At 40.3% G+C, this 25,315-nt stretch overlaps 1 protein-coding gene across 15 annotated transcripts in view; it reads right to left on the bottom strand.

The window, feature by feature from the left end:
• LOC108704587 (ERC protein 2) overlaps window positions 1–25,315 on the bottom strand; it is a 497,481-nt gene that overhangs the window by 341,039 nt on the left and 131,127 nt on the right. For 7 of the 15 annotated variants that reach the window (XR_005961048.1, XR_005961047.1, XR_005961049.1 and 4 more), the window contains 7 exons: window positions 24,539–24,676; window positions 18,416–18,556; window positions 17,345–17,485; window positions 15,358–15,393; window positions 9,603–9,632; window positions 7,022–7,215; window positions 4,033–4,038 (listed from right to left, as the gene is read on the bottom strand). Coding sequence is in view for 1 of the 15 variants with exons in the window: in XM_041561864.1 (XP_041417798.1) it covers window positions 4,033–4,038; window positions 7,022–7,215; window positions 9,603–9,632; window positions 15,358–15,393; window positions 17,345–17,485; window positions 18,416–18,556; window positions 24,539–24,676 (686 nt within the window). In the remaining 14 variants the exon portion in view is untranslated. The remainder of the gene's footprint in view (window positions 1–4,032; window positions 4,039–7,021; window positions 7,216–9,602; window positions 9,633–15,357; window positions 15,394–17,344; window positions 17,486–18,415; window positions 18,557–24,538; window positions 24,677–25,315) is intronic. The other 8 variants (XR_005961052.1, XR_005961058.1, XR_005961056.1 and 5 more) reach the window with 5 other exon arrangements.

The raw sequence follows: 25,315 nt of genomic DNA, 5'->3' as shown, positions 1-25,315 counted from the left end.
TTGTGACTAATTTGCATCTCAATTAATTTTAACACTACCCCAATCAATTCTACTCTCAAAAGTGCCTTGTGCTAAAAAAAAATCACAATGAATTAAAATCTTAATGAATTTTTCTTATAAAAAGTTGATTGATACCGAAAGTGCTAAGTGCTTCAATTCCACAACTGTGTAACAAACAAATTGATTTACCATCAATTAAATTAATTCCAATTAAAGTGCTTAGACTTCTAGCCCCTGTGTAATCAATTCACCACAGTTTACTTCAATTATTACACTCTCTCTAAAAGACAAACACCCAATTGATTAAAAATTAGATCAACGAATCAATGAGCCTCCTTCAACCAATTCCTCATTTACTTCCAACCATTATATTGATAATTAACTTGTTGGTTCTTATAATCAATTAGATTATTTAAATCAACTTGGATGATATGCCGATACCTATGGGAAATCCAACCTATAGGTGTGAGGTGCTTTCACCAGCTCCTTTTAACAGCTTTCAAGGTTTCTTCTTTTTCAATGAACAGTTGGTCACTTCTAATAAATACACAGTTGAAACCTTTGTTTGTCTGGAACATTAATATTGCTGCTACATATAGGGCCAGATTTATCAAGGGTCCAATTTCGAAGTTAATGTTTTTTTATAAAAATCCCAACCTTCATTTCCTTTCCCACACTTCTTTCCTTTCTTCATTTCCTCTTCTACACTTCTTTCCTTTCTTCGTTTACTCTCCTACATTTCTTTCCTTTCTTCATTTCCTCTCCTATACATCTTTCCTTTCTTTATTTCTTCTTCTACATTTCTTTCCTTTCTTCATTTCCTCTCCTATACATCTTTCCTTTCTTTATTTCTTCTTCTACACATCTTTCCTTTCTTCGTTTCCTCTCCTACACTTCTTTCCTTTCTTTATTTCCTCTTCTACACTTCTTTCCTTTCTTCATTTCCACTCCTACACTTCTTTCCTTTCTTCATTTCCTCTTCTACACTTCTTTCCTTTCTTCATTTCCACTCCTACACTTCTTTCCTTTCTTCGTTTCCTCTCCTACACTTCTTTCCTTTCTTCATTTCCTATTCTGCACTTCTTTCCTTTCTTCGTTTACTCTCCTACATTTCTTTCCTTTCTTCATTTCCTCTCCTATACATCTTTCCTTTCTTTATTTCTTCTTCTACACATCTTTCCTTTCTTCGTTTCCTCTCCTACACTTCTTTCCTTTCTTTATTTCTTCTTCTACACTTCTTTCCTTTCTTCATTTCCACTCCTACACTTCTTTCCTTTCTTCATTTCCTCTTCTACACTTCTTTCCTTTCTTCATTTCCACTCCTACACTTCTTTCCTTTCTTCATTTCCACTCCTACACTTCTTTCCTTTCTTCATTTCCTCTTCTACACTTCTTTCCTTTCTTCATTTCCACTCCTACACTTCTTTCCTTTCTTCGTTTCCTCTCCAACACTTCTTTCCTTTCTTCATTTCCTCTTCTACACTTCTTTCCTTTCTTCATTTCCACTCCTACACTTCTTTCCTTTCTTAGTTTCCTCTCCAACACTTCTTTCCTTTCTTCATTTCCACTCCTACACTTCTTTCCTTTCTTCATTTCCTCTTCTACACTTCTTTCCTTTCTTCATTTCCACTCCTACACTTCTTTCCTTTCTTCGTTTCCTCTCCTACACTTCTTTCCTTTCTTCATTTCCTATTCTGCACTTCTTTCCTTTCTTTGTTTCCTCTCCTACATTTCTTTCCTTTCTTCATTTCCTTTCTTCATTTCCTCTCCTATACATCTTACCTTTCTTTATTTCCTCTTCTACACTTCTTTCCTTTCTTCATTTCCTCCCCTACACGCATTTCCTTTCTTAATTTCCTCTTCTACACTTCTTTCCTTTCTTCGTTTACTCTACTACATTTCTTTCCTTTCTTCATTTCCTCTCCTATACATCTTTCCTTTCTTTATTTCTTCTTCTACATTTCTTTCCTTTCTTCATTTCCTCTCCTATACATCTTTCCTTTCTTTATTTCTTCTTCTACACATCTTTCCTTTCTTCGTTTCCTCTCCTACACTTCTTTCCTTTCTTTATTTCTTCTTCTACACTTCTTTCCTTTCTTCATTTCCACTCCTACACTTCTTTCCTTTCTTCATTTCCTCTTCTACACTTCTTTCCTTTCTTCATTTCCACTCCTACACTTCTTTCCTTTCTTCATTTCCTCTTCTACACGTCTTTCCTTTCTTCATTTCCACTCCTACACTTCTTTCCTTTCTTCATTTCCACTCCTACACTTCTTTCCTTTCTTCATTTCCTCTCCTACACTTCTTTCCTTTCTTCATTTCCACTCCTACACTTCTTTCCTTTCTTCATTTCCTCTTCTACACTTCTTTCCTTTCTTCATTTCCTCTTCTACACTTCTTTCCTTTCTTCATTTCCTCTCCTACACTTCTTTCCTTTCTTCATTTCCTCTCCTACACTTCTTTCCTTTCTTCATTTCCTCTCCTACACTTCTTTCCTTTCTTCATTTCCACTCCTACACTTCTTTCCTTTCTTCATTTCCTCTTCTACACTTCTTTCCTTTCTTCATTTCCTCTTCTACACTTCTTTCCTTTCTTCATTTCCACTCCTACACTTCTTTCCTTTCTTCATTTCCTCTTCTACACTTCTTTCCTTTCTTCATTTCCTCTTCTACACTTCTTTCCTTTCTTCATTTCCACTCCTACACTTCTTTCCTTTCTTCGTTTCCTCTCCTACACTTCTTTCCTTTCTTCATTTCCTCTTCTGCACTTCTTTCCTTTCTTTGTTTCCTCTCCTACATTTCTTTCCTTTCTTCATTTCCTTTCTTCATTTCCTCTCCTATACATCTTATCTTTCTTTATTTCCTCTTCTACACTTCTTTCCTTTCTTCATTTCCTCCCCTACACGCATTTCCTTTCTTCATTTCCTCTTCTACACTTCTTTCCTTTCTTAATTTCCTCTCCTATGCTTCTTTCCTTTCTTCGTTTCCTCTCCTACACTTCTTTCCTATTTCTTCTTTCTTCCCCTTGAACTATCCATTCTCTATTACTTTATAATAATGTACTGTAACTACTGCCCCCACCCAAAAAATGCTGATATGATATTACCTCTCAAGCACAAGTACATGGACAGGTGAGAATCATATGAAGTTAAGAAAATCCCATTTTCACAGACAATAATGGGAGGCATATGGAGGTCACTCATGTTACTACGTAGGCCATAGGACTTGGTTATTGTTGTGAGGTTAGTCCTAACATTTGTTGGTGAATGCTAGGGTTGGATACAATATAACAGGGTGGCAGTTGGGACAAGAACACCAAAACTCCTTCATGTACAGGTATGGGATACATTATCTGGAAACTTGTTATCCAGAAAGCTCAGAATTACAGAAAGACCATCTCCCATAGACTCCATTTTATCCAAATAATCCAAATTGTTAAAAATGATTTCCTTTTTCTGTGTAATAATAAAACAGTAACTTGTACTTGATCCCAACTAAGATATAATTTATCCTTATTGGAATCAGAACCAGCCTATTGGGTTTATTTCTAGTAGATTTAAGGGATGAAGACCCAGATTACAGAAAGATCCATTATCTGGAAAACCCCAGGTACCCATCATTCTGGATAACAGGTCCCATACCTGTACAATATTTGTGACATCAATATTGCTTGGAGTGAAATTAGAATATTTAAATCAAAACATTAAAGAAAATTGTTAAGGAGACGCAGAGCAACAAGATTATTTAAAAATCCAAATCCAAAAAGAAATAATTAAATCCTGCCACAAAGTTCCTTATCATGCTGGCGGGCACTTAATAGCGGAAATGATTTAGTATAAAGTGGTGCAAAGTCCTAATCACTTGAGATGCACTTAGCAAGACTCAATGCACTGCATACAGGTATAGAAGGCAAGCAGAATCATCATCATCATCATCATCATCATCATGGTCATGCTTCCAGCAGCAAAGCCGTTACTTGGCCATTTCCCATGCGCACATTCAGAACAGCACAGATATTAGTCAGGTTACTTACCCGTAGCTGAACCCCAAAAACAGAGGTGAAAAAGAAGACAAAAAATGTGATCAATTGATGCCCAAAGACACTCCCTGATCTTATAAAATTATCTTTTTGGCTTAGATACAAAACAGAAATATTTAGCAATACGCCATGTGCAATTAAACAATAAACACTATATTGAGAGAAAACCTGACATCCTTTCTAAGAAATGATTTTCTTCCTAAAAGCACTGAACATTCCTACTAGGAAAGGACTAGGGGGAACTTTGCCTTTGTTCATTAGAAATAGCTGCACAAGTAAAGGGAACAACTTATTCTCTGATCTGAAACAATGTCATCTTAAAGGGGTTCTTCACCTTTTTCCAGTTCAGTTGTTTTCAGATTATTCTTCAGAAATAAAGACTTTTTTCAGTTGCATTCCATCTTTTATATTTTTCCATTTTCCCAAAATTTAAGTTGAATGTTCCTGTCTCTGGTGTTTCAGTCGGGCAACTCAGTGACCCAGTCCGAATGCTAAAAACTCAAAAAACTCCATTTTTTTAGAATCTGAATTTTTAGTGGGGAAAAACTCAAATTATTTGAGATTTACTATACCCCAAAGTTGCAAAAAGTCAGAATCCAAAAATACTCCTTCAACTTGTTGAGGTCCTGCAGAAGTTAATGGCAGAGGTCCTTTTTGCAATTTGAAGATATTATTGACTTCACCGGGTTTTGTACGATAATTACAGGTTTTCTGCTGATTTCATGAAAAATTCTGAGTTTTCAGAATCACATCCGAAAAATTCGTTGTTTTTTTTGCGTCAATTCGAAAAAGTTGCATTTTTTGGCGATTCGATTTTTCTGTGGTTTTTTATTGATAAATAAGGGTAAATTGTGGATTCTAATTTGATCAGAATTTTTTTTATTGAAAAAAACTCAGAAAAAAAATGGATTTTGATAAATAAACCCTTTTGATACAATTAGTTGTTACAATAGTTGATATTAGTATTAGTTGGTCCATTTCTCAGTAGGATCTATAGGGAATATAAATGTAACTATTGTATCAAGTCTAACAGTTGCCTTTAATGACACTCAGGGATTCTGCTCAGCAGGGACAAACACATAGATCAACTCATGGATCTGTTACAGGGTCGGCGACCCCCCCTCCCAGAGCTGCTTCAGAAGGTGAAAAATAAAACTTTACATTTCAATATTAAATAAATGGTCACAAATAGAAAATAGAAAGTAATTGGAAAAAGTCTTCATTTCTGGTGAACTGTCTGAAACCAACTGAACTGGAAAATATGTTTGAAGGCGAACAACCCCTTTAAGTGACATTACAATGTTTGGCTCCTAATAAATCTTGAATATTATGCAGTGAAAACTCAAATTACAGTAAAAACCTAAATGTTGCTAAATCTGCCCCGTAAGTGGCGAGAAGCAGGAGACACGTGAGATATTCCAGAGAAAACATGACACCATCAAGCAATTAAATATGACAAGAACAATTTTGCCATAGGAAATAATTGGCAGATTTTTGTTCTTTTTATAACAAAATTCAGCTCAACATTCCAAGGGGTGCGACTGTATCAACAGCATCAGAGCCCGTGGCCTTGACAGAAATGTGAGCAAATTGGGCAAGAGGTTTGGACATTAATCCTCACCAGCAAATAAACTCACATCTCTGAAAAGAATAGAAACAAATATCAAACTAGGTAATATTTGGAAATTAAATCATAATTAAAAATATAGATCATAAATCTAAGGGGAAAGTCATCAAAATAGAAAAAAAAACATTTTATATGATAAATATTACCAAGTGATTACAATGTTTTATCCCCTGGTTAAAAAAAAAATCTGTTCATATTTAACCCCATGAATCGACCTGATGGGAATCTGTCCGTTTTTGTTTTGTTTTTGTCCATTTAATTAGAAAAAATTAATGTTTTTTAAGTTAATTGGTATGGGATCAATTATCTGGAAACTCGCTATCCAGAAAGCTCCGAATTAAGGTTGGAAAGGTTGTTTCAACTTGATCCAAATGTTTAAAAATGATTTACCTTTTTCTGTGTAATAATAAAACAGTAACTTGATCCCAACTAAGATATAATTAATCCTTATTGGAGGCAAAACCATCATATTAGGTTTATTTAATGTCTACATGTTTTTTAGTAGCCTTAAAGGGATACTGTTATGGGAAAAAAAATGTTTCAAAATGAATCAGTTAATAGTGCTGCTCCAGCAAAATTCTGCCCTGAAATCCATTTCTCAAAAGAGCAAACCGATTTTTTTATATTCAATTTTGAAATCTAACATGGGGCTAGACATATTGTCAATTTCCCAGGTGCCGCAGTCATGTGACTTGTGCTCTGATAAACTTCAATCACTTTTTACTGCTGTACTGCAAGTTGGAGTGATATCACCCCCCTCCTTTTACACTCAATAGTAAAAACCCATGTCCCACTGAGACACATTCAGTTAAATTGAGAAGGAAAAACAGAAGCCTGACAGAAAGCATTTCTCTCCTAAAGTGCAGGCACAAGTCACATGACATGGGGCAGCTGGGAAATTGACAATATGTCTAGCCCCATGTCAGATTTCAAAATTGAATATAAAAAAATCTGTTTGCTCTTTTGAGAAATGGATTTCAGTGCAGAAGTCTGCTGGAGTAGCACTATTAACTGATTCATTTTGAAAAAAACATGTTTTTGGATGACAGGATCCCTTTAAGGTATGAAGATCCAAATTATGGAAAGATCCGTTATCTGGAAAACCCCAGGTCCAGAGAATTCTGGATAACAGGTCCCATACCTGTACTGTAAGTGGCAGATTACATGTTCCTCATATTTAAAGAATATGGATGGCGCTGGTCTACAAAAAACAATATGGTAGCACCCACCCAGGCTCCATTGTTTATAATCTGAATTATAAAGCACATTATGTACGTAGATAATAGCTGGGGTTATATGGTGAGCTGGTATACGTAATTGTCCATAATTAGTAGAATAGGTTGAAGTTGTTGTTACCTTTCCAGCTCGGCAATCTGCTTGTCTTTATCATTCTTCTCATTCTCCACCTCCTTCAGAATCTGCAGCAGTCGGTCGACCTCAGCCTGGGCCTTGCTGCACTCTTCCCTGTAGTAGGAGACTTCATTGTCCAACTGTATGAGTCTGTCGGAAAAGTCGGGGTTCATGCGCACCTCCTCTTCAGCTTCATGAGCCTTCAATAAGATTGATTGGAGAAATGTTATAACATTCATCCTACTGATAAGAAAGGTTTATCTTCCATTTATATTGCAGATAATATAGGGTACAATAACCTTCTGCTTTCCTATTCTAAACCATTTTCCACAGACAACAATAAAGACTGAGCAACTGTTGCCCTACTGTCATTATGTTACTTTACTTTCTTTATCTTGAGCAACTGTCACTTTATGTCCTTATTTTCTATGTTAACCTTCTCTAACTATCTGGCCTATAGTCTCTGTCTTGCTCTGTTGCCATACTGTCTCCATCTTACCCAACTGTCACCAAGTTACTTTATTATCTTTACCTTGTCCCGCTGTCTTCATCTTGCTCTACTGCTGCTTTGCTCTACTTGCAACATCTTTCCCTGCCTTCATCTTACTCTACTCTCTTCATTTTATCCAATTTCCATACACTACCTTACTATTTCCATCTGGCCCTTCTGTCTCCATATTTCTCTGTCTTCATTTTATTCTACTGCCTTCATCTTACCCAACTGTCGTAAGATGCCTTACTATTTCCATCTGATCCTATTGTCCTGCTCTGCTGTCTCCAATTTGTCCTACTGTCTTCATTTTAACCAACTGTCACCAAGTTACTTACTCTTTATCTTGTCTTACAGTCTCTATCTTGCTTTACTGCTATTTTGCTCATCTGTCTCCATCTTTAGCTGACTTCATCTTTATCTACTGCCTTTATTTAACCCAACTCTCTAAACTGCCTTACTACTTCCATCTGATCCTACTGTCTTTATCTTTCCCTGCCTTCCTCTTACCTAACTGTCATACACTGCCTTACCATTCCTATCTGATCCTACTCTCTCCATCTTTCCCTGCCTTCATCTTACTCTACTGCCTTCATCTTACCCAACTCTCATACACTGCCTTAGTATTTACATTGGCTCCTACTGTCTCCATCTTTCCCTGCTTTCATCTTATTCTACTGCCTTCATCTTACCCAACTGCCATACACTGCCTTGCTATTTCAATCTGGTCCTATTGTCTCCATCTTTCTGTGCCTTCATCTTACTTTATTCGCTTTATCTTACCCAACTGTCATAAGCTGCCTTACTATTTCCATCTGGTCCTATTGTCTCCATCTTTCTCTGCCTTGATCTTACTCTACTCTCTTAATTTTACCAAACTGTCATAAGGCTCTTATTATTTCCATCTGTTCCTACTGTCTCTATCTTTCCCCGTCTTCATCTTAAGGTGGCCATACATGGATAGATCCGCTAGTTTTGGCGATGTCGCCAAACGAGCGGATCTCCCTCCGATATGCCCACCTTGAGATGAGCAATATCGGGCTGATCCGATCGTGGGCCCTAGGGCCCAACGATCGGATCCTAGCGTTTGGAAACGGGCGGTCGGATCGCGGGACCGCATCAATGAACAGATGCGGCCGCGATCCAACTGGATTTTTAACCCCATCCGATCGAGATCTGGCCGACTTTCGATCGGGGAAGCCCGTTGGGGGCCACCATACACTCGGTCTGTCTGCAGCTTTTATCGGCCCGTGTATGGCCACCTTAACTCATCAATAATCAAATTGATTTACTATCTCTCTTTCCCTATTGTCCTCTTGCCCTAATGTTGCCACTTTACCCTACTGTCTCCATTTTCCAAATTTATTCCAGACAATAAGGTACAACAATGTTCATTCTCATATAAGTGAGACATTTTCCTGTGTGTCATGTGATGTTATCTATTAGGCGTGCCTCAGTAGAGACTAGCACAATCTAACCCCCAACCCTTAAGTATAAATAAAATAGACTATACTGTTTAGGAAACTGCCAGCTCCAATCTGCTACTACTTACTGTACTTGCACTGTGATGTCTGATAATATTTATAGAAATATAAATGGAGGATAAAATTGTACCCATAATTGGTTGCATTTCCCTTTAAGTTGCGATGTGAGGAAACCAAAGCTGACATAAAATTTTTCCTTTTTTGCGTTGCTTTATAACCGACACAATGGAAGTTATTCATCACGGGGCCCGCAATTCAATCAGCCATTTTATTTATATATAAAAAATACACTTATTTGGATAAGGAATTTATTTATTTCTTTTACAAAAATAATTAAAGCAGAGGAGAAAAATAGTTTTCCTCCCGGAGGCACCAACGAAAAAATCTGCTATAAATTGTGTGGCGGTCGGATCGATTGTTTCCTCACACGCAACAATGATTGTGAAACGAGAGGAAATAAACCATAAAACACTTTACGTGCACTGAGACAAACACAGGGGACACAGCAACACACGGACATTCATCACAACGTGGGGAATATATAAATATCATTATTCAATGCACTGTGAGCACAGACCAACGAACACAAGGAAGGTTAGAACCAAAAGCATACCCCTTGCTTCTCATTACTCCTAACCGATGTCTTCAAGGGGCAGGCAAAAGAGAAACGGGGCAGGCAAGCAACAACGCCATTAAATTCAAGTTGAAGGAAAGAAATCACATGCACAAAGAAAATGAAATAAAATATAAAAAATACCAAAACTGCTGTGAGAACGTTGGAATTCTTTGCAAAGAAATAATAAAAAAAAAAAAAACATCAGAGTTAATGTTTATTGTAATGAATTCATGAAAGGAGACGGTAATCCTGCAAACTTCTAAGGAAGTGCAATGTTTGTCTTATGGAACCCCTAGTGGTTACGGGTGGAAGTGCATTTCTCTCCAAGAACAGGACAGCGGGTGAGGAAGTTATGGAGGGGTAGTTCAGCTAGAAAATATTTTAGATTATTTTAATTTTGCTTCAATAACATGACACTGATAGAAAAATAAAGGTTCATGATGACAGCGAATGTGATGCGCCCTTTATACCTGATAAATGAAAGAGAGGAGTGGGGAATGCATGGAGCATATACATTGCACAATCCTTCAGGTATAGCAAGTAAAGGTAATTTATATTAGACACTCATGGGGCAAATTTACTAAGCGCTGAAGCGCCGAACGCTAGCGTTAATTCGCTAGCGTTTGTCATTTTCGTTACTGCGCAAATTCATTAACGAACGCTGGCGTAGTTTCGCTAGTGTTACTTCGCACCCTTACACCAGGCGAATTTTCGCTAGCGACGTAACTACGCAAATTCACTAACTTGCGCAGTGTACTGAACGCTACCTTTTACGCTAGACTTCCTTCGCCACCTCAGACCTGGCGAAGCGCAATAGAGTAGATAGGGATTGTTTCAAAAAAAGTCAATTTTTTTTCTAAGTCCCAAAAAACGCTGGCGTGTTTTCTACATGATGGGTGATAGGTTGAAAAAGATCGAAATTTTTTTTGGGGCTCCCCTCCTTCCCCCCTACATTTCCTGACTCATGGCAACTTACCTAGACAGTGGGCACATGTGTAGGGCAAAATAAAATTTTTATTTGCTGATTTGAAGGTTTTCTTGGCATTTGTAGTGCTGATACGTATTCCTCCATTGAAATTTGAATTTCGCACCGTATGCAAATTAGCCTTCGCTAGCGTAACTTCGCTTTACATAGCGAATCAACGCTAGCGCAACTTCGCAACCTTACGCTACCCCTGAGCGCAACTTCGGATTTTAGTGAATTTGCGGAGCGCTGGCGAAACTACGCCTGGCGAAGTGCGGCGAAGCGCGGAGAAGTTGCGCCTGGCGCAACTTCGCATCTTGGTGAATTTGCCCCTGTGTGTTCCATTAGATACACCAAGTATTCCATTATAGCTCCCAAAATTACAGAATTGGAATTAAGGAAATTGTAGGCCAACCCCTACCCCTGCCATACCCACCCCTAGATTCACAGAAAAAAGTCTGTGAAAAGGTCAGTCTTACTTTATTTAAATAATTGGGCCCAACATTCATGTAGCAACTTCTATGGGAGCTAAAGTCCTAGCAGTATATATATATAATTATATATATATATATATATATATATATATATATATATATATATATATATATATATATATATATATATATATATATATACACACCACTAATGCACAGGGCTGCTGTACCAGTTCTGGAGGAAGATATAAAAGGACCACGTCAACCTATATAACCTACAACTTCCATCCAAAATCAAGTTCTACAGAATGATGCCATGGTGCCAGTAGTGAGTGTAGAGCAAGATGAGAACTATAGGGAACAATGGAGTCATGACAGTAGGACAACACTAGTGACAGCTTGAGCATTAGGCAAGGCATTACACATACACTACATTAGGCATTACACACAGATACTGTAGGTACAATGACATATTAGACAAAGCAAACTGCCAAGCAAAAGTGTATTAATGTGTTACTGGTGCCCTATTTTAACCATATTGCTCAAGGGTCTCCATCTTTCCCTGCTGCCTTCCTCTTGCCCCACTGCCTCCATGTTGCCCTGCTATCTTCATCTTGTACAGCTGTTGCCATACTTCCTTACAGTCTTCACCTTGCTATAATTATGCCACAATTTAACTCAACCGTTCACTACTGTATCAATCTTGTCCTACTTTCTCCATCTTGTCCTTCTGTCTCCATCTTGTCCTACTGTCTCCATCTTGCCCTACTGTCTCCATCTTGTCCTTCTGTCTCCATCTTGCCCTACTGTTTCCATCTTGCCCTACTGCCTCCATCTTGCCCTACTGTCTCCATCTTGCCTTACTGTCTCCATCTTGTCCTACTGTCTCCATCTTGCCCTACTGTCTCCATCTTGCCATACTGTCTCCATCTTGTCCTACTGTCTTCATCTTGTCCTTTGGTCTCCATCTTACCCTACTGTCTCCATCTTGCCCTACTGTCTCCATCTTGTCCTACTGTCTCCATCTTGCCCTACTGTCTCCATCTTGCCCTACTGTATCCATCTTGCCCTACTGTCTCCATCTTGCCATACTGTCTCCATCTTGTCCTACTGTCTTCATCTTGTCCTTTGGTCTCCATCTTACCCTACTGTCTCCATCTTGCCCTACTGTCTCCATCTTGTCCTACTGTCTCCATCTTGCCCTACTGTCTCCATCTTGCCCTACTGTATCCATCTTGTCCTACTGTCTCCATCTTGCTCTACTGTCTCCATCTTGTCCTACTGTCTTCATCTTGTCCTTCGGTCTCCATCTTGCCCTACTGTCTCCATCTTGCCCTACTGTCTCCATCTTGCCCTACTGTCTTCATCTTGTCTTACTGTCTCCATCTTGTCCTACTGTCCCCATCTTGCCTGTTGAAATCATTTTGCCAGACTTTCTCTATCTTGTCCTGCTGTCTCCATTTTGTTCTACTGTTTTTCATCTTGCACATGTGCCTTCATTGTATCCAACTGTCACATTCTGGTCTGGTTTACCATCTTTTAGTTTTTCTATCCTGTCCTACTGTCTCCATCTTGCTCTGTTGTAATGTTCTCCATCATAACCTACTGCCTTCACGTTACCCTCCTCACTCCCTTTGTGCTGTCATCATCTTGCTTTGCTTTTGTTGTTTTGCCCTACTGACTCCAACTTGCCCTCCAATACCAGACATCCATTATTTTCCTCTCTACAACTAGATGTCCCAGGTATGCGCTGGGCCAAGGTCAGTAATGTCTATTTGGACCCAAAGACAGCTCTGTCTGAATAAATGTTGAGAAAATAACATTAAAAAGGATAAAAACTCCTAATCTACGAAATGGATGACTGGAAGATGAATTCACTTTGTAATATTTCTTGAAAGGGGCCCCTTGGGAATAAGGAAATAATAAGTGATAACAATAACTCTTCTTTTATTGCTTCAGCAAGAGCCAGAGGGGTCACAATCCCTCCCCAATCATCACATAATCACATTCTAATAACTTTATCTCTGAGCTCCAGCACTGCCATCTCCAGATATGTCTCCGTGTTAAGTCAGATGAGTTATTTGTAGGATGATTTAATGAATGCTAAAGCGCTTGTTACATCAATCATTCTCCGAAGCGTGGGAATTTTTATTCGGTAAGTGAGCAAGTTGTAGGATACGATAGGGCTGAGTATATGGTAAACACAACATTAAACTCCTTTCAAATAAAACACAAAATATTTCATGCAAATAAATATTCTCCAAGTAGAATAAAACCCAAATTAGGTGCCCTTATTCAAACAAAAACAACTTTTTATTTATCGGCTATTGGTTGAGGTCTGACAAAGTCAGAAAATACAATTAATTATAAGAAAAATAGAAAAAGAAACCCCACCAATAGTTGCTGTTCTATAATTATCGAAAAATGTATTAAATAAATAATGTGCTAAAAATTGAATTAAAGTGCTAGTGCAGTCATAATAACATTAATTTATCCTAAACAGTTTCAAGTGAAAAAAATTGATAAGAATGATCAATTCAATTCATCTGTGAATTAATAATACTTCCTAAATTTATCCACAAATTAACAAAAAATTGTTTATCTAATTAAAGTGCAGTGCAATAATTCAAAGTGTTCGACCTAGAAAATTAGTTAGCTAATTAAAAAGTAGTATAAAAATGACCAAACTTGATAGTGGGTTAAAAAAATCTGTAGTCACAATCCATAAAATATTCCTATTTCTATTAACGATTTTATGGATTGTGACTACAGATTTTTTTAACCCACTATCAAGTTTGGTCATTTTTATACTACTTTTTAATTAGCTAACTAATTTTCTAGGTCGAACACTTTAAATTATTGCACTGCACTTTAATTAGATAATCAATTGTTTGTTAATTTGTGGATACATTTAGGAAGTATTATTAATTCATAGATGAATTGAATTGATCATTCTTATCAATTTTTTTTTACTTGAAACTGTTTAGGATAACTTAATGTTATCATAACTGCACTAGCACTTTAATTCAATTTTTAGCACATTATTTATTTAATTAATTCTCTATAAAAGTATCAGAATTTTTCGATAATTATAGAACAGCAACTATTGGTTGGGTTTCTTTTTCTATTTTTCTTATAATTAACTATTCTCCAAGTATCAGTGTGACAATGTTTTAATATGAATTAACCAACCCCCCTGCCCCCTATAAGATACCACCTTGTGTTCTGACTATAGTTTCGGTCATTGGACAACAGGCGACACATTCCTACTTGTGGCACAAGTGACTTGACAAATTATAGCTGATAACAAGATTTAACAAGATTTAACCATAATCTGACTTTTGAAGCAGAAATCTTTAGCGTGCTCGTCATCAGCCATCTATCTTTTATCGAAACAAAGTCCCCCTGGGTTTCCCAAGTTCAATTAAGACTCTGACCACTTCCTCTTGCCTTGTAAGCTGCCATCAGAGAGTTCTAGTCCCACCCACTGCTTGAGTCACAGACTTTCTACCCCTTCTCCTGTAAGCTGCCATTAGTGTTTTAGCCCCTCCCACTTACAAGGTTAGAGACTCTCTGTCCCTCCCACTATCACCTGCCATCAATGCCTTAATTCTGTCCACTGCTGGAGTTAGATGCCCCCGTTTAAGGGGTAAATTTATCAAAGAGTGAAGTTCCGCCACTAGAGTGAAATTCCGCAGCTCTCAATTCATTTCTATGGGATTTTGAAAGGCGTATTTATCAATAGGTGAAAGTGAAAGTTCACCCTTTGATAAATACGCCTATAAAAATCCCATTGAAATGAATGGAGAGTGGCGGAATTTCACTCTAGTGGCGGAACTTCAGTATTAACTTCACTCTTTGATAAATATACCCCTTAGTCTTGCCCATTTAGTTAATAAAAACACAGAATATTTATATTCTATGCATTTTTGTTAAAGTGGAAGGAGGAAGTTGCTTATATTATATTTATAGCTGAAAGTCTAAAGGATGCAGCAACATGCAAAAGGCGCTTCGGACATGCACATGCGGAGTTGTAGCGAGCATCTTATAGTTATGTGCGGTCCAAGCTACGTCTATGATACGATGATTAGGGCTCATTTATAAACATTTAAGCTGCACAAGGGAAATTGTTTGTAGCAACAAATGGGTCTTTCATCCGACTGGTAGTTCACTGTTCAATAGTAACTCTAGACTAGTTGCTACTGGCAACTGCACTTGTGCAATTTAGCCCCTATGTTGCCCCAGTGACGGCTGGAGAGGCGCCGCGAAGCTTCGTGCCAGCGATTCTGCACATGGTGTGAGGCGACATGCGTTAATGGGTGACACTGATGGGCGAGAGAGAAAAAGGACTTACGGGGTCGTACATCTGATTGAACAACTGCTCAGCTTGCTACATGGGAAAGTCGGGAAGGAACAGACGGGAAAAGAAGATTCAGGATTAACTCAACGAACCCAGGGCACTGGCACAGAAAAACATAGTCAGAGGCAAAACACACAAACACAGGCGACAGTCAGTAAAGTCGGGGCACAAGGACCAATCCTACAAGAGAATGGATTGATGCAGAAGGACATGGCTTGTGTTGCTTTATTCTTACTCATGTTACATGTTTAATATGGGCCTCCCCTTTGATAATACAGGGTAGAGCTGCAGTTCATCTCCAGAAGTGCTCGTAGCCAAACCTGTGATTCCTCATCATAAACACACAGTAACACATGAAATACACATTATTATTATTATTATTATTATTATTATTATTATTATTATTATTATGCTACAGAGCTTTCATTCATTTGGCTGGGATAGCTACAGTCAGGGTCATTTAGAGCACTGTACAGGTATGGGACCTGTTATCCAGAATGTTAGGTACTAGGGGTTTTCTGGACAATGGATCTTTCTGAAATTTGGATCTTCATGCCTTAAGTCTACTAGAAAATCATGTAAACATTAAATAAACCCAATAGGCTGGTTTTGCTTCCAATAAGGATTAATTATATCTTAGTTGGGATCAAGTACAAGCGACTGTTTTATCATTACATAGAAAAAGGAAATCGTTTTTTAAAAATTTGGTAAAATGGAGTCTATGGGAGGCTTTCTGGAGATTCAGAGCTTTCTGGATAACAGGCGTCCGGATAACGGATCCCATACCTACATGATCACAGTACCCCTCAGTGACTTCTAATATCCTTATCATTTACAGTAGGGGGTACATTATCCCTTATAATACATGAGTGATACTCAGAGTTCCCTGTATAACTCAGCCTGCAGCCTTGTGTCTTTATATGGTCACAGAACAACCCCTCAGTGACTTCTAATATCCTTATCATTTACAGTAGGGGGTACATTATCCCTTATAATACATGAGTGATACTCAGAGTTCCCTGTATAACTCAGCCTGCAGCCTTGTGCCTTTAAATGGTCACAGAACAACCCCTCAGTGACTTCTAATATCCTTATCATTTACAGTAGGGGGTACATTATCCCTTATAATACATGAGTGATACTCAGAGTTCCCTGTATAACTCAGCCTGCAGCCTTGTGCCTTTATATGGTCACAGAACAACCCCTCAGTGACTTCTAATATCCTTATCATTTACAGTAGGGGGTACATTATCCCTTATAATACATGAGTGATACTCAGAGTTCCCTGTATAACTCAGCCTGCAGCCTTGTGCCTTTAAATGGTCACAGAACAACCCCTCAGTGACTTCTAATATCCTTATCATTTACAGTAGGGGGTACATTATCCCTTATAATACACAAGTGATAGAATACAGAGTTCTATTGGTTCAGCCTATGGATTTGAATCAAACATAAAATCTTGTGTTGCTGACATGCTTTTAATTTTTAAATGTGGATGTATTAGTCTATTTTCTTGTTATTTCATTAGTGTCTTGTGTTGCTATGATCAGACGTGGTAGTAACAGGCAATTACATGAATCTGAATTTGCTAATTATGACAGCAGCAAAGGCATCAATTCCTGAGGGGCCACAACTGTGAATGTGACCATAACAATAAGTAACCAGTTATTAAGGGAGGCCTGAATTGAGAAAGTCCAGTTGATTTGACTTATTTCTACAGATTCACTTCTAATGTTTAGCTGTGGGGGAATTGGGGCCAATAAAGCGCAATCTCCTTGTGGATCGGCCATTGTATAAACTTCCCCAGGACTCAGGGCTCATCACACCCATGATTCCTCTACCCTGTGATCAAGAGTCGAGAGAGGACTCAACTCACTTATGTTCATACGCCTCCCTACACATCTCCCAGAATCCTCATCCAGCCAAGCATGCTGGGAGATGTAGTTGACATTGTTAGCTCAGTGCTTCTCATTCTTCTCACCTTTTTTAGCTGCGCCTCTAACTTACTGCACTCTTCTCTCTTCTGCTCGATGGCGATTTCCAGCGACTTCAGTTTGGAATCTCGTTTCACTCCAGAGGAGGAGAGCGTTGAGGCGTGTTCCTTCAAGTCAATTAGGCTTGTCTGCATTTGCATAATGAGTTACAATAAATACATTATTATTGACAAATTGAATCCCGCACCCCCCTCTTATATCCCTCATTTGGCCAAAAACCTTCCCACTCTATGGGTTTATTACAAGGGGCTGATCTAGGGAGACTCAAATATCTGATATCTAATGGGATGTATATACTATCGATGCACCAAATCCACTATTTTGTGTGCGGCCGAACCCCCGAATCCTTTGCGAAAGATTCGGCCAAATACCGAACCGAATCCAAATCCTAATTTGCATATGCAAATTAGGGGTGGGAATGGGGAAAGCATTTTTTGCTTCCTTGTCTTGTGACCAAAAAGTCACGCGATTTCCCTCTCCGCCCCTATTTTACATATGCAAATTAGGATTCGTATTCGGTTCGGCCGGGTAGAAGGATTTGGGCGAATTCGAATCCTGCTGAAAAAGTCCGAATCCTGGATTTGGTGCATCCCTAGTATATACAAGATGACAGTGCAGTTATAGGACCCAGGGCTGGAGACTAGGGGTACGCAGAAGAGGCACCTGCCTACGGCGCAGCAATAGGGGGGCACTGAGCAGGTACTTGTTAAAGGGTTATACCTACCCCTAGTTCATGTTTGCTCCCCTCCCTCCGTCATGCTCCCCTTCGACATCCTCTCTGCCCTCCCCTCAGTCACACTCTTCCCTACCCTGTCCTCTGTTACAGGCCATGCATGCGCACATTTGGGGAGAGTGGGGCGCATTGTGGCTGCCTAGGGTGCCTGGTTGGCTTGGCCTGGCCCTGATAGGATCTGGTGGTGATGAGTTGGTGACATTTCCAACACTTTCCCCTTGTCTCTGTCCCTAGGTATGTAATAGGTGTGTAACATGTGTGTCCCCCGACATATTTGCTCCAGTATTGGCCAGTCCTTATGTGCATCTAACCCAATGAAGTGCACCTCTTTGTCTGTCAGCTCAGCCTGCAACGCGTTGATTTTCTCTTTCAGATCTTTGTTTTCCTTCTTGTAGTTTTCTATTTCCTCTAGTCGCTCTCGATCGTCTCTTTCCCGTTGTTCTTTCAAACGCTCAATGATTCGCTCCTAGGAGAAGGCACAAGTAGCAGAGAGCCCAACATTAGACATGAGCAATAGCTCAGGCCACATCTTTCTGAATGGAAAAGGGACATTCTATTTACCGGCAGTGAGAATGGCATAACATTTGGGGACTTTTGCCACCTGCAAAACATATTTTCAGGCTCTTTCTGCGATTTTGTGCAGGGGGAGGGTGACCCATGATTTTCCTCCGTCAGTGTCTGAACTACCGGGGTGTGACTGCACCAGGGCCTGAATCCCCTCGGGGCCCACGGGTGGTTTGCGCAATTGAGAATCCACTGCAGTCTCCACTCCCAGTGCCTCGTTGTTCCGTTACTGTCGGCCATCTTCCCGCCTTAGCACAAAAACATGGATCCACTCACACGGACTCGGATGTTGGGAATCGCCCAACATATTGGCACCCATGAGCATTAACCATTTCCTTCTCCCTTAAGGCTGAGCCACACTGACCCTCTGGTTATTCTAATTTAGCTTTACTTTGTGTAGTTCCAGAGACACAGAGAGAGACGGCCATGCAAGGGGTTATACAGTGAGGTGTTAATGAGTTAGTAACACTATAAACACAACTACTGAAAGCTTTTTAATTCTCCACTCAGTGATTAGTGGGATCTGATTGATAAAAGAGCCGTCGTCACTCACTTTTCTGGGTCTGCAGATTCCACATCTGTATTTATGGGAAAAGAGACAAAATTCCGTAGATCAGGATTTAGGAGCAAAAAGGCATCAGACGTCACCAATTTTATTCCCAACACGGAACAGAAACAGCTACTAAACTAAATGTTACAAAATTGGGGAGAAGCGACTGGCTGATTTTGGATTACTCTCTTTCTTTGAAGGCCAGTTGTCTTTTAGTTTCGGGGGTTGTAGGGTTGACTCGATTATACAGCAGGGAACAGTCTAATGAAGCTATCTCCAGATCTGACAACTACTCAATGTCTTTTAGATTGGGGGGTCAGAGGGTTGACTAGATTACCCAGTAGGGAACAGTCTGAAGCTTTCTCCAGATCGGCAACTGTTCAATGTGTTTTATGTTGGGGGGTCAGAGGGTTGACTAGATTACCCAGTAGGGAACAGTCTAATGAAGCTATCTCCAAATCAGCAACTACTCAATGTATTTTAGGATGGGTGGGGTCGTAGGGTTGACTAGATTACCCAGTAGGGAATAGTCTAATGATCGGCAACTACTCAATGTCTTTTAGGTTGTGGGTCATAGGGTTGACTAGATTACCCAGCAGGTAACAGTCTAATGAAGCTATCTCCAGATCGGCAACTACTCAATGTCTTTTAGGTTGGGGGGTCAAAAGGGTTGACTAGATTACCCAGTAGGGAACAGTCTAATGAAGCTATCTCCAGTTCCGGCAAATACTCAGTGCCTTTTAGATTGGGGGGGGGGTCGTAGGGTTGACTAGATTAACCAGCTGGGAACAGTCTAATGAAGCTATCTCCAGATCCGACAACTACTCAATGTCTTTTAGATTGGGGGGTCAGAGGGTTGACTAGATTACCCAGTAGGGAACAGTCTAATGAAGCTATCTCCAGATCCGACAACTACTCAATGTCAGAGGGTTGACTAGATTACCCAGTAGGGAACAGTCTGAAGCTTTCTCCAGATCGGCAACTGTTTAATGTCTTTTAGGTTGGGTGGTCAGAGGGTTGACTAGATTACCCAGTAGGGAACAGTCTGAAGCTTTCTCCAGATCGGCAACTGTTCAATGTCTTTTAGGTTTGGGGTCAGAGGGTTGACTAGATTACCCAGTAGGGAATAGTCTAATGAAGCTATCTACAGATCCGGCAACTACTCAATGTCTTTTAGGTTGGGGGGTCAGAGGGTTGACTAGATTACCCAGTAGGGAACGGTCTAATGAAGCTATCTCCAGATCAGCAACTACTCAATGTCTTTTAGGATGGGTGGGGTCGTAGGGTTGACTAGATTACCCAGTAGGGAATAGTCTAATGAAGCTATCTCCGGATCCGGCAACTACTCAATGTCTTTTAGGTTGGGGGGTCAAAATGGTTGACTAGATTACCCAGTAGGGAACAGACTAATGAAGTTATCTCCAGTTCCGGCAACTACTCAGTGTCTTTTAGATTAGGGGGGGTCGTAGGGTTGACTAGATTAACCAGCTGGGAACAGTCTAATGAAGCTATCTCAAGATCGGCAACTACTCAATGTCTTTTAGGTTGGGGGGTCGTAGGGTAAGGGTTGACTAGAATACTCATATGGTTGACTTGATTACCCAGCAGGGAACAGAGTAATGAAGATATCTCCAGATCCGGCAACTGCTCGCTTGATCACTTTTGCAATTCACGTTACATTTTCGATATGAGGAAGATATTTTGATTTTTATGTAGCTCAATTGGAGAAACATTTCCCTTTAAAGGCTGCAGTGTCAGGGGCCCTGGGCTCCACTGAATAGGCAAGTGGCAACATCAGCATGAAGCCACTTTATTGCTTCCTCCATCCTACGAGTTTTCTGTACTAACAGGAATGGTGCTTATGGGAGGGGTACAATCAGCTTCATTATTTTGAGAACATTCTGAGGATAAACTTAAAATGAAATAAAAAAAAGACTTATCTAGGCTGTTAAAGGAAAAGTAAAAAAATGAAAGTGTTTTAAAGGAATGACAATATGATGGAGCGTTGTACTGCACTAGTACAACTGGTGTGTTTGCTTCAGAAACTCTACTATAGTTTATATAAACAAGCTGCTGTGTAGCCATGGGGGCAGCCATTCAAGCACAGGATACATAGTAGATAACAGATAAGTACTACTATAGTTTATATAAACAAGCTGCTGTGTAGCCATGGGGGCAGCCATTCAAGCACAGGATACACAGTAGATAACAGATAAGTACTACTATAGTTTCTATAAACAAGCTGCTGTGTAGCCATGGGGGCAGCCATTCAAGCACAGGATACACGGTAGATAACAGATAAGTACTACTATAGTTTCTATAAACAAGCTGCTGTGTAGTCATGGGGGCAGCCATTCAAGCACAGGATACACAGTAGATAACAGATGAGTACTACTATAGTTTATATAAACAAAGCTGCTGTGTAGCCATGGGGGCAGCCATTCAAGCACAGGATACACAGTAGATAACAGATAAGTACTACTATAGTTTATATAAACAAGCTGCTGTGTAGCCATGGGGCAGCCATTCAAGCACAGGATACACAGTAGATAACAGATAAGTACTACTATAGTTTATATAAACAAGCTGCTGTGTAGCCATGGGGGCAGCCATTCAAGCACAGGATACACAGTAGATAACAGATAAGTACTACTATAGTTTATATAAACAAGCTGCTGTGTAGCCATGGGGCAGCCATTCAAGCACAGGATACACAGTAGATAACAGATAAGTACTACTATAGTTTATATAAACAAGCTGCTGTGTAGCCATGGGGGCAGTCATTCAAGCACAGGATACACAGTAGATAACAGATAAGTACTACTATAGTTTATATAAACAAGCTGCTGTGTCGCCATGGGGCAGCCATTCAAGCACAGGATACACAGTAGATAACAGATAAGTACTACTATAGTTTATATAAACAAGCTGCTGTGTAGCCATGGGGGCAGCCATTCAAGCACAGGATACACAGTAGATAACAGATAAGTACTACTATAGTTTATATAAACAAGCTGCTGTGTAGCCATGGGGGCAGCCATTTCTTTTATTTTTTAGTTTATATAAACTATAGTAGAGTTTCTGAAGCAAACACATCAGTTTTGCCAGTGCAGAGCAACACCACATTGCATTGTCATTCCTTTAACATACTTACATTTTTTGGTGTTACTGTTCCTTTAAGCAGTTAGGCATTCCAAATAACTGACTAGGCCATTCATAGCATCATGTTAGACCAGTATTATACCCAGCAGTGGAGTAACTATAGAGGAAGCAGGCCCCATAGGAAAAGGGGGACCTGGACCGCAGGGTTTACTTCGTCTATACCCTTCAAATCCCTCTCGCCACCACTATTTCTTCTCCCGCCTGTTTTTGTAGCGCGGAGGCCCTGCGCGCTCTTGTTACACCCCTGATACCCAACCTAATTAATTTTACAGCCAAATGCTCATGCTTCAATTTAGGGGTCGCACCATAAGAAGGTTGAAGAAGAAAGACGTTAAGATTAAAGACCTTACTAATGATTTTCCAAATAGCGTTAGCAAATTCCAGTGATAGTTCCCCTTTAATTCGCAGTGTTCTTCCGGCTCAGACGTGACTCCTGTAGCTGTCAGCAGTCTGTACAAGGACGCTCTCCGTCATTAACAACTACTACTACGTATAAAATCTAAACAGTGACCTTCTGTTTCATGTTTATTTATATTGGCAGGTTTGGCCTTTCTACAAGCTCAATGGCTGAGATTCTACGAGGAATTCCATCGATACGCTCAATTGCCCGACTAAGGAACGCCAATATTTGGCCCCAGGACCATATACATCAAGTCTGGAAGGAACGTTCTAAGGGCTTTATAATACACGGACTGTGTACTGGAGTATATGGAGCATGGAGTGAATGTGCAGTTCCGGCCTTGCTCAGACGGATGGAAGAAACATCTCACATAGGAAGGAATTGAGCTTCTTAAAATGATATTTTGGTGAGACTTTTTCCATTCAGTTAATGTTTTCTTTTTCTTTTTACAGCAGTAATGGGTGTCACTGCCCCAGTCACATTATTCTGGCTCCTTGGTTGTATTGAGTTGGCACCCTGCAGCGTTCATAGAATAAAACACGGTGCTGGCCGACAGGGGAAGAAATTTGGGTTCCTGTTTAGCCGGACTTTAATGACTTAGTGGAGAATTTTCTGGACAAAGGAAACTCCTGAGAACCTGTTAGATAAAAATGTTATCCCCAACCATATAACCAAGATATACGTATCTCCTCCAATAAGGTTGCCTGAAGATCCTTTCATAAGGGCTGGTAAAAGTTACATTTTTATTGTCCTTTTGAATTCTTCTAATTTAAATATTTAAAAATAAATATATATATCACTTCCATCTTGCCTTTTCCTTCATGTCAGTGAAGGTTTAAATCTTGACAGAGTCTCACCCACCCACCATCTCTTCCCAGTCCACCCTATCATCCCCAGCCCACCCTCTCTCCTCCCTTCCCACCCTATCTCCTCCCTGCCCACCCTATCACCCCCCAGCCCACCCTCTCTCCTCCCTGCCCACCCTATCACCCCCCAGCCCACCCTCTCTCCTCCCTGCCCACCCTATCACCCCCCAGCCCACCCTCTCTCCTCCCTGCCCACCCTATCACCCCCCAGCCCATCCTCTCTCCTTCCTTCTCACCCTCTCTCCTCCCTGCCAACCCTATCACCCCCCAGCCCATCCTCTCTCCTTCCTTCTCACCCTCTCTCCTCCCTGCCAACCCTATCACCCCCCAGCCCACCCTGTCTCCTCCCTTCCCACCCTCTCTCCTCCCTGCCAACCCTATCACCCCCCATCCCATCCTCTCTCCTTCCTTCTCATCCTCTCTCCTCCCTGCCCACCCTATCACCCCCCAGCCCATCCTCTCTCCTTCCTTCTCACCCTCTCTCCTCCCTGCCAACCCTATCACCCCCCAGCCCACCCTGTCTCCTTCCTTCTCACCCTCTCTCCTCCCTGCCAACCCTATCACCCCCCAGCCCATCCTCTCTCCTTCCTTCTCACCCTCTCTCCTCCCTGCCAACCCTATCACCCCCCAGCCCACCCTGTCTCCTCCCTTCCCACCCTCTCTCCTCCCTGCCCACCCTATAACCCCCCAGCCCACCCTCTCTCCTCCTGGCCCACCCTCTCTCCTCCCTGCCCACCCTATAACCCCCCAGCCCATCCTCTCTCCTCCCTTTCCACCCTCTCTCCTCTCCCAGCACCCGCTATCCCTGACAATTGCACCTGACAAAAGTACACAAAAGTACACAAAAGTACACAATCACACAAGTTCTTTATTATGGAAAATAATGTCTAAATGAACGTGTGGTACCTTTTCGGAGAGAGCTTCTTCCAGCGTCACCAGGGCTGTGTCTGTATTACTGGAATCAGTCTGCAACGACTTGACTCGGTCTTTCAGGTTGATCAGTTGTTTGTCTTTGTCTCTCAACTGCTCCTGAAGGTTTTCAATCTGTGAAGAGAATTAAATATGTCACACATTCACATTTCAGCAAATATAAAATATTTATACAGAATGTATAATAGAATATACAGAGAAGGAATGTTCTGGGCACACAATAAGCTATACCCTCATACTGTACTGTCTAAGGGAATCAATATGGCACCTCCCTCCTCCCATATGTATAAATACAAATATACAGAGAAGGAATGTTCTGGGCACACAATAAGCTATACCCTCATACTGTAATGTCTAAGGGTATCAATATGGCACCTCCCATATGTATAAATACAAATATACAGAGAAGGAATGTTCTGGGCACACAATAAGCTATACCCTCATACTGTACTGTCTAAGGGTATCAATATGGCACCTCCTCCCATATGTATAAATACAAATATACAGAGAAGGAATGTTCTGGGCACACAATAAGCTATACCCTCATACTGTACTATCTAAGGGAATCAATATGGCACCTCCTCCCATATGTATAAATACAAATATACAGAGTAGGAATGTTCTGGGCACACAATAAGCTATACCCTCATACTGTACTGTCTAAGGGAATCAATATGGCACCTCCCTCCTCCCATATGTATAAATACAAATATACAGAGAAGGAATGTTCTGGGCACACAATAAGCTATACCC

Source organism: Xenopus laevis, chromosome 4S, assembly GCF_017654675.1.
Source record: "Xenopus laevis strain J_2021 chromosome 4S, Xenopus_laevis_v10.1, whole genome shotgun sequence".
In the NCBI taxonomy this organism is placed as follows: Eukaryota; Metazoa; Chordata; class Amphibia; order Anura; family Pipidae; genus Xenopus; species Xenopus laevis.
The sequence above is the reverse complement of the archived record's forward strand: the minus strand, read 5'-3'. Positions and strand labels throughout refer to the sequence as shown.